General features: G+C 39.1%; 3 protein-coding genes across 18 annotated transcripts in view; 2 read left to right on the top strand and 1 right to left on the bottom strand.

Annotated features, from left to right (window-relative positions):
* The window catches only part of LOC138060732 (uncharacterized), a 1774-nt gene extending 526 nt beyond the window's left edge, over window positions 1-1248 (top strand). Inside the window, exon 1 of the mRNA XM_068906588.1 lies at window positions 1-1248. This exon is cut by the window's left edge and continues 526 nt beyond it. Coding sequence (XP_068762689.1) covers window positions 1-825 — 825 coding nt within the window. The 3' untranslated portion in view covers window positions 826-1248.
* Window positions 1249-1415: 167 nt separating this feature from the next.
* LOC138060733 (putative uncharacterized protein DDB_G0274435) lies at window positions 1416-6201 on the bottom strand. The gene is made up of 3 exons (XM_068906589.1): window positions 6057-6201; window positions 2617-2694; window positions 1416-2488 (listed from the first exon to the last, which is right to left on the bottom strand). The coding sequence occupies exons 2-3, from the start codon at window positions 2673-2675 to the stop codon at window positions 1714-1716; spliced, it is 834 nt and encodes a 277-aa protein (XP_068762690.1). The 5' UTR covers window positions 2676-2694; window positions 6057-6201; the 3' UTR covers window positions 1416-1713.
* A 248-nt stretch (window positions 6202-6449) lies between these two features.
* LOC138059176 (tetratricopeptide repeat protein 28-like) overlaps window positions 6450-10000 on the top strand; it is a 52022-nt gene continuing 48471 nt past the window's right edge. For 14 of the 16 annotated variants that reach the window (XR_011134180.1, XR_011134177.1, XR_011134178.1 and 11 more), the window contains exon 1: window positions 6450-6542. The gene's annotated coding sequence lies outside the window, so the exon portion shown is untranslated. The remainder of the gene's footprint in view (window positions 6543-10000) is intronic. The other 2 variants (XM_068904714.1, XM_068904720.1) reach the window with 2 other exon arrangements.

The raw sequence follows: 10000 nt of genomic DNA, 5'->3' as shown, positions 1-10000 counted from the left end.
AATGGCGTTCTTGTGGACGGAATGGAGGCTCTAAGTGCGTTGTTGAAGCGTTTTGCCTACCCGTGTCGGTTTGCAGATATGGTACCTCGATTCGGGAGACCTGTTCCACAACTTTGCATGATTACAAACCATTTGATGGACTATGTATTCAATGCATATAGCCACCTACTCACACAGTTATGTCAGCCATGGCTTTCCAGGGACCGTCTCCGTCATTTTGCTGCCACTATACATGATAAGGGAGCTCCACTCGAAAATTGTTGGGGTTTCATAGATGGAACAGTGAGACCCTTATGTAAGCCAGATCAAAACCAGAGAATTCTCTATAACGGACATAAGAGGGTGCATGGGATAAAGTTTCAGTCCGTAGTTGCACCAAATGGGCTTATCGCAAGTCTGTTTGGTCCAGTTGAGGGCAGGAGACACGATAGTGGTATGCTAGTTGACTCAGGACTTCTGCAAGAACTATCGCAGTACTCGTTTGCACCGGATGGGACACCCTTATGCGTTTACGGCGACCCTGCGTACCCTTTGCGTGTTCATTTACAAGGGCCCTTCAAAGGCGCTAATTTGACACCAGCAGAAGAACTGTTCAACAAGGCCATGGGCCAAGTCAGAGTTTCGGTAGAATGGCTATTTGGGGACATCGTGAACTACTTTGCATTCCTAGATTTCAAGAAAAACTTAAAAATCGGCTTAAGTCCTGTTGGCAAAATGTACATTGTGTGTGCGCTCTTAAGAAACGCTCACAGTTGTCTTTATCAATCAAGTACTTCGAAGTTTTTTGGAATAGATCCACCCCAAATCCAGGACTATTTTAATTAGGTTTCTGAAGACGAATGCAATACAGAGAGACCCAAATTCATGACCTTTATATATATCAGTGTTCGGCTACTTACTTGTTCGTAATTCTATTTTGACTAGATTGCAGAATGTCATATCCCCAATTTCAGCTCATTTCATTGTTACAGTGCATTCCCGGCATTTCCAAACTACCAAAGAGTTTGTGCACAAGATTCAGGATCCTTAATGGGGGTATTCTGCAGTTATTACTCATTTTAGTTATTAACAACAACAGCCTACGGACTAAAAAGACTCACAATTCTGTAAAAACACCTTGATTAAATACACCTTGATTGTATCTTAATAGTTACATTGATTTTAATCTACTGACGAGTACTGTTAAACCCACATGCAAGAGAGATTTTCATTTTAGAAATGTGACCTTAATATTTGGCCTACAATTATTCTTGGAAAAAGGTTTGCGTCATCAGCCCCTCTACATACTCCCTCCCCTAGATTCCCTAGGGATTTTTTTAAAATATGTTTTCAAATAAATGAATTATCACTAGTTGCTTTTATAGCAGACTGAAAATACAGAATTTTATTGTAGTTTACGCAACAGATCTAGAATATAAATTTTCACCAATTTATTCAACTCTTCTAGCCAGAAAATATTTCGAATATGTCAAATATAAAAGGGAATTTTAAGGCAACGAGTCTGTCATCCAATGAGATAACAATTATTAAAGGAAATAAGGAAAGGCGGGATCCTCGGCACAAGAAAAATGCGGTGCCACTGTTGAAATACAACCACTGATCAAAACAAGCACAAAATTTAATAAAATATAAAAACTGGCTTGCAATTGCCCAGTTAAAAATCAAACGACAGTTCTACCAGCATTACTTGTGAATTTAAAGTAAATTAGGTGGCTATTTATTCACAAGTTTGTCCAACAAACTCATCAGTGCTTTGGTTTGATCTTGTTGCTGCCTCAACATCAGTTGTTGTGATGCTAAGAGTTGCTGCTGCTGCTGTTGTTGTTGCTCTTGCATCAGCCGCATCATTTCACTTTGTTGTTGTTGAAACTGACGTTGCTGGTCAATGCTCGCCTGTAGACGTTTTTGATCCAAATCGTGTTGCTCTTTTTTCAGTTGAAGTTCCTCAAGTTTAAGTTCCTGGTCTTTTTCCGCTTTTTTGGACAGGAATAACATGGTCTCGCTGCCACTTCTCCGTTCTCTTTTCTTTACTTTTTGCTGATCATTTCCATCGGAATGTCTCTTCATCGTCTCCGACACTTTCTCGAGTGCTTTAAGTCTCATATCTGTGGCCTTTGCCCTCTCTTTCTCAGCCTTTCCTTTCACACATTCGTCGTCCTCTTTCATTTCTGCATCAGCTGTTTCTTCGAGCGCTAAAATTTCTTCCACCAAGTTTTCAAGTTCTGTGGGCTCGGGCGGCGCGATGCCCGAGCTCCTTTCCTCAGCTCTCAATTTCTTTTTGATTCGGTTAATTAAAATACCCACATGATCCCTCACGGACCTTTTGTCCACAGCAAAGACAGGCTTGGGACAGGTATTCAAAGTGTTGGCTATTCTATCCCAAATTTCGCTTCTTTGCGACGAACCCTTTCTTGTTTTGTACGGATTGTCGGAAACAACCTCTCTGCATAACAGGATATCGTGCTCGCTTGTCCAGTACATCACATTACTGCGTGAAAAAAAAAAAGAAATCTGTTTTAGTTTGTTTTCAACGAAGATAAACTTTAAACTCACTTTAACCTTATAGTTAAGCAGGACGGGAAATTGAATCTTCTAATCAACAAAAATTAGACTTACTTTTCAGTTCTCGACTTTTGTATCGAACTCGGCGGGTCTGCGTGTTGTTCATTCATCATAGCGCGGTAAACAATTGACCTACAGTAGGCAAATTAAAATGCTTTTTTAGTATGTTTTTACAACAAATGACATTTTTACGGACTTAGGAAAACAGCTTTGCTTGTAAAGAAGAAAAAGTAAATTGAATTCTAGGTCAAATTGCGGAGAAAGAACTCACGTTTTCTCGAAACGCTGCAAGTACAAACCTCGTGCTCTGAACGTGAAGAAGACGCGTTGTCGACGCGTTGGACACCGCGGCAAAATGAGTGCGCATGCTCCGCTTCGAACACATTTGATTCATTTGATTCGAGCTTTTGAGCGCTTTGTTTTTGAGTTTATTCGGCGGTGAAGGAAAAGTTCTATTGGACCTTTTGATGATCAAGATCTCACGCTCAACATGGACTCGACAGAAAAACTAAACAGTAGTTCCGAGTTGTTTCCAACGAGAAAGTCAAAAGAGGTAAGCTTATTTTAGGCATGAAATATTTATTTGTTTATGTCGTTTCCATGGAAGTTATCTTTGCCAAACTATGTTTGCTCGTGTTTCGGTCACACCGTTGAAGACCTAAAAGTTGTAAATTTTAAACTGATAACATTTTTCGTTTACTGTTTTTCGCCTAAGGGCAATTCCTCTAAAAACACGGAGGGTTTTGACAAAACAGAAGTTTTAACCTCTGACATGTGATACGAGAGCCATGGATTTTTCTGTGACCTGGTTCTCCACAGCAAGAGCAATGGTTTGTATGGTAGATGGTGATGCTCTTTCTTTTCCAGCTCTGTGTTGCTTTGCAGGACACACCAGGTTGTGGTATGATTAAATTTAATTGATCTCTAGATTTCTGTTGATTTCATTGTCTCAGTCATCTGACCTGAAGAAATCTTGTGGAAAGTTTTGATATCTGGCTGGCTGTCATTTTGACTGTCATTACTTTCAAGATGTGAGCAACTGTTTTTATCTGCATTGTTAAACAAAAGCTCTTATTAAGGGAGTCAGTTAAGTTGTTTAGTTTTTTTGTAAAGGGATCTTTACAAATAGGGCACAGATTTCCATGTTTTTTTCAAGTATCTTAGGTGACATCTGTGCATGAAAATGACCAAGTGATAATAATATTATTGTTTTACTTTGATCAGTTTCCTGTTGTTTCTTAAACATGTCATTTATTCTTATTCCAGTGCTTAAGTCTAAAACTCTTCCTGGTGTGTGTGTGCTGATCTGGTCAAACCATGCATGGCAAGCAACATCCCAGATTGTTTTCAGAGATTGTGATGAGGATTTCAGCATTGAATATTTTATTGGTTTTGTGATGAAAAAAGCCAGGGTTGTTATTCATCTGTCATTTTTTCCTGCATGAGATCCTGCATGATGACAACAGTATTACTGCAAATTGAACATCACAGATGTGAGCATGTCAGTGATTAATACAAGATGGTTTCCAAACAGCTCTTCAAAATTGTCTCAAAGAAAAGGACGATAATTATTTAATTGCCACACCTTCTAAGTCAATGTTTGAACAAGCAAATATAATTTGGTTTTTTAATTCCAGTAAACTGTCTTACTTTCATTAATACAGCTGTATGTTATTCTAGTCTTTCTCTTGCTGAGCATGGGTTTGGATATTAACTTCTGAGAATGCTCCTACTTGTAATAGTCTTAATAATGAATATACGGTACTTACAACAATAAAATTAGAGAGATATTTGAGTTACTGTATATTGTGTTTTGTGGTAACACATACCATAGTAGTTGTTGTGGTTGTTGTTGTTGAAAAGGAATCAGATAGAGTCATTGTGGGTCCAGATAGAGCCATTGTGGGTCTATCATTGGGTAGTAAAACTGGATCAGTGTGCATAATAAAATGTTAGAGTATGAAGCAGAATGCCTCTAGTCTTGCTGTATGTATGATTACATACAAAAATTACAGTTACCAGTCAGCTGCAGGAAAAATACTGGAAAAATATTTTCAACGATGGACCACTACCAAACTCCAAGTAAAAGGGAAACATCAAGTAGCGTTGGAGTCAAATTTATACTTAGTTTCAAAACTTTTTTGCAATCCTCTCTTAAAATTAAGACTTATTTTCTTTATTTTGTTGCCTCGCTCTTGTAAAAGTAACTAGTGTTGTTAAATATGAGAATAGAGGGCAGGGAAATGACTTATCCAAGTTGCCGAATGAGTGGGATGCGGGCATGAAAAGAACTTAAGCTTATTTCTCACAAATGATTCCAATGAAACAAACAGACGATTTCAACGTTCAACAGAAGCAACATAAGCCATCTTCGCAGAAGGAATTATCATTCTGCCCTTGCAAAGACGTTTACCCCGCGTTTTCCTTCTCAGTACACAGTTTTCCCCCAGAAATTTACCAACGCAGAGACCATCGCGACTAATATTAACATTACGAACTTCGTCCTTTTGCTCTAGCGCTCGAATGCAAGGTAAAATTTCTCCTGGTTTGAACTATAGTTTTTTGGTTTGAAAAGACACACGGAAGATTAGTCTTTGAGAAAGCTCTCTTCAAAATTTAAACCTTATCAAAGTAGTGTTGGCCTTATCATCGCAAAATGAAAACAAACACAGAGAATTTAAATTGCCGCCATTATGCCGCGCTGTTGTTTCTATTGCAAATTTAATTGGTACCAGTCCCTCGCGCGTGGAAACGATTCGCGCGTGGCTCAAGCCTGCGCACTCATTTTGCCGCGGTGTCGACGCGTTGGACACCGCGGCAAAATGAGTGCGCAGGTTTGACCCACACGCGAATCGTTTGCACGCGCGAGGGACTGATACCAATCAAATTTTCCATAGAAACAACGACGCGGCAAAATAGCGGCAATTTAAATTCCCTGTGTTTGTTTTCATTTTGCGATGATAAGGACAACACTACGTTGATAAGGTTTAAATTTTGAAGAGAGCTTCCTGAAAGACTAATCTGCCGTGTGTCTTTTCAAACCAAAAAACTATGTTTAAAACCAGGTGATTTTTTACTTTGCATTCGAGTCAAAGAAAACATTTAAGTTATGCGTACGTTAACGTAACGATCGCTTCAGTCTTTTGTGTTAAAACCCTCAAGGCTGCTGCCTAAGAAAATTTTAAAGGGGCCCTCAGAGCTAAACGCTGAGAACTTAGGAGCCCAACATATGAAGTGAAAGGTGTTGCTGTGAAAAATTAAGGCGCCCAGAGCTATTCTTTGGGAGCCCCAGGCTACCGGGCTCCTGTTAGGCAACAGCCTTGACCCTCAGCGTTTGAAGTGAAATTGCGCTTAAGTGAAAAATAATAAACGAGCAATGTTGTCAGTTTAAAATTCACAAGTTTAGGATTTTCAACTGTGTGAGCGGCGTAGATAATTCTTTGGTGACGCCATAAAAATATATTCGATGGCTAAAACTGCTAAAATAAGCTTACCTCCTAACAGTTTCCTGTTGGAAACATCTGAATAACTGTTTAGTTTTACGGTCGAGTCCATGTTGAGCCTGAGATCTTGCGCACAAAGAGAAACTTCCCCATTTTCCGCCGAATCAACTAAAAAAGCTCGAATCGATTTGTGTTCGAAGCGGAGCATGCGCACTCATTTTGCCGCGGTGTCGACGCGTTGTCGTTTAGCGCCAAGCATGCGCAGTGACGCACTTTGTGAACAAATTACTTCCGGTGACGTTTTAGGCTGCATCGCGTTCTGCTTCGTAAACTCCCTGGTATGCGCATAACCGCAAAACCGCACGCCTATATCTGCCCGCACTACTTTTGCACAGCTGCTATTCTCCAAAACTGGGTAGATACGTTATGTATGGGGACATATGACGTACGTACCCCAAAACTGTTATGTAGATGATCGATGTATAGAGTATTCCCCATTTTGAAGCTATTGCGATTCTTGGGTTATTCATGTTGAAGGTTTGTTAAAATATTTCCGTAATTTTTGCTATACTTAAGTGCCAATTTTGTTGATTTGCTCGAAGGAAATTATTTTAATATTTTGCGTAAACAGCGTTGCTCACATCGAACAGAAATTTAGCTGGCTGGCGAAATTATGTGTAGTATAGTCAGTTGCACTATTTTCGGAGATCTTTTGGCACGCACAGTCTCAGACATAAATAGTTGGGACACTTCATGTCAACATCTTCTGTTCCCTCCTCGTGCGTTCCCTGCCCCTCTCAATGTTGTTTATCGCAGTTCAGTCACCAAATCTTTCACACCAACATTGAGAGGGAAGGAAGAGGCAGAAGTGTCCCAACAATTATGTCTGGGACTGTGTAAAAGAGAAATTCTTGGTATGTGAGTCCTGAGTGGTTGGAATGGCGGGAAATCGTATCACACGGGTGTACGCGTATCAGAGCGACTGGGAGTAATGAACACGATTGTAAGGCGAATAAAAAATCGTTACAGGAAATAAGTTTTTGCTTATTTTCTTAAAAAAGTGCAAATTTAAAATTAAAAGAAAAAAAGATAACGATTTCAACGTTCACGTTTGGGTTGAAGTAGCGATTGCGTGATACCTCAACATTTTTACTGTGGTAAACATGCATCTCTGGGTTAATTGAAAACAATAATGCACGCTATAGTACAAGGTGGTTGTAGGTTGTTACTATTCCCAAAAACGAGGCGGCGTTAATTGCACAGATATGCCGTACTACGTTTATGATGAAGTTTATCAATAGAGAGGCCGAAGCATCTAGCGTCTGTGATAAGGATGATGGCCGTTGTAGTACAAGTTGAGAGTTTGAGCGCACGAGATGTGAGGCGAGTTTACCTTATTACTTGTAGTCAAGCAAACAGAGACATTGTCCCCAAACGCAAGGCTTGTGCTTGTATTGTTTTAGACGCATTTGCGAATGCAGTTCCTAAGTCCAATTGTACAGTTATCCATTGGCGGAAGTCTAGTGTACAGATGGTGTCACTGTTCAACGGGTCACCATAACGGGTCACCATACTTTTCAGATACTTTTTTCAAAATGTCCGTTGCATATACAATGCAATAGTAAAGGACAAGAAAGTGTTGATTTTACTTAAGTGAAACTGCCTATTTTCATTCCCTGTTGATACATGTGCGATGAGTTATTTAGATTTGGAGCATGGTGACACGGTTCTTCGCTTAATAAACAAACCAAAACATCTTTATTGAATAATACGATGGTGACCCGTGGACACGTCAGGTACAAGGTCTTCTATTGGGGTTCTCAGGGCAGTTTTTACGTCGTTTGATATGAATGGCCCGTTATAGGTCTCTTCCATCATTTGTGGCTACGTATTCTGTTCTATCACTGATTTTTAAGGGATGTATTTCGTGAAAAGTTTGCCAACCGGATGTCACCATTTGGTGCAAAGTAAATTAGCATAGCATGTACACGTTCTACGAGTAGTTGTGGATTTCATACCTGCCAGCTCGAATGATGTTCTAAAAGTTATTTGTGTTTTGGTCCCCAAAACAACTAGTTATCCATGGCAGAAAACGATAGATAATATTGAGCATAGCTGGGAAAAAACAGTCTTTGAGACGTTCTGTGCACGCACAGGGACGTAGTGAAAAATTGTATTAAGTGCTGTGACTTATTATGTATTGCAAGCACCTATGAGAGAGACAGTTTTACTTCCGGTCCTTAACGTAAACAGGTTGTTGTTTAATTGAACATTGAATAGTTTATGCCCCCCCCCCCCCCCCCCCCCCCCTTTACAACAAGTTGTGGTAAGATACGCTTAGGCATGGATGATATGAGCTTATTAACAGTCTCGTTTGGTACGGAATAAAAGGTGTTAATAACTCGGGTCTTGAACGCAAGACATGATTCTCTGATAATTTGTTGCTCAGTGACCTGTTTCTCTATCTTACGCAATATTTTAAGGCTTGCACTGAATACAGTGTTGTGAACTGGATATTGTTAACACACCTGCCACTTCGAATGATGTTCTAAAAGTTATTTTTGTTTTGCTCCCCAAAACAACTATTTATCCATGGCAGAAAACGATAGATAATATTGAGCATAGCTGGGAAAATGACATTCCAAAATAAACAATGGTTAATTCCTCCCCTTAATTATATTAAATAGAACATCGCCAAACTTAGGAAGTCACAAAGTGCCCTATATATTAACTGCGTTACTTGTGACCCCAGCACAGTTCTATGTCGTAATCTGTTAACACCTCAAATTCTTTACATTCCTTCTCAAATACAGTCTCAGACATAAATAGTTGGGACACTTCATGTCAACATCTTCTGTTCCCTCCTCGTGCGTTCCCTGCCCCTCTCAATGTTGTTTATCGCAGTTCAGTCACCAAATCTTTCACACCAACATTGAGAAGGAAGGAATAGGCAGAAGTGTCCCAACAATTATGTCTGGGACTGCAGATACAAAACTGCGAACGGAAACTTCTTATATCTTCAAAAACATACCTTGTAGCTTGACGTGTGTCGAAAAAAAAGTAAAGTTAATCTAACAGACCGCTTTTGAAAGTGAAAAGGTATAAGTCGCATGTAAGAAGAAACAGATTTTACTTGGTATATTCTTCAACGAAATTTTGAATCTTCTTACCTAAAGAACAAGTGCAAGCAGACTAATTGATAAGTGTTTGGAACGTATCGTTCGAATTTGCTTCGTTTTTACAACGAAATACATGCAGAATCGTGAAGTGTAAGTGTCTGGGACATATGGCAACATACTGTAAATTTTAATACGTGACGTGTTTACAGTTTACTGGTCGGTGGTGATATGATTTTCAATTTCCAACCATAAAGTTTTTTAAAAGCTGACAAGACATAAATGATTTACACGAAAATTAATGCAGCCAGCTTGGTGACTTTTCAACTAGTTTTTGGTAGATACAGATGTACCTTTTCTTTTCGGCCTGATTACGCAGATTTTTCAGCCAGACTGAAAATTGCATGGAAGACATTTCTTCGTGTGTCTCAGGTTGAAATTCATAATTTCACTGGTTTAAGCAATTATAAGAATACTGCGTGTTTGTTTATTTATATCATTATTTTGTTTGTTTAATATAGACCTTATTCATAAATGGCAGTAAAGTAATTATTCTTTTGTCTTTATGCTAATCATCCTAACTAGCCTCGTAAACACAAGCAAAATTCAAAAGAATTTTTGTTCCAAAGTGAGGCTAGTTATGATGATCAGCACAAAGACAAAAGAATAATTTCTTGACCGCTATTTAGGAATACGGTCTATATTCCAGGAGTTCAATTATCTTTATTATTTAGAATATACCGGTATATTCATCACAAACAAAGGGGCTTATTAATATTCAATACCCAGACTATGACAATCCTGCACGTAATAAGCCTCAAGCTTTCATGTTTAGAAACCAATCAGTTAGTTTAGGATAGAGTATAGAGTGGCTCTGGG

The sequence above is a fragment of the Montipora capricornis genome, chromosome 8 (assembly GCF_036669925.1).
Source record: "Montipora capricornis isolate CH-2021 chromosome 8, ASM3666992v2, whole genome shotgun sequence".
NCBI lineage: Eukaryota > Metazoa > Cnidaria > Anthozoa > Scleractinia > Acroporidae > Montipora > Montipora capricornis.
Note: the sequence above shows the minus strand (reverse complement) of the source record. Positions and strands in the feature narration are given on the sequence as shown.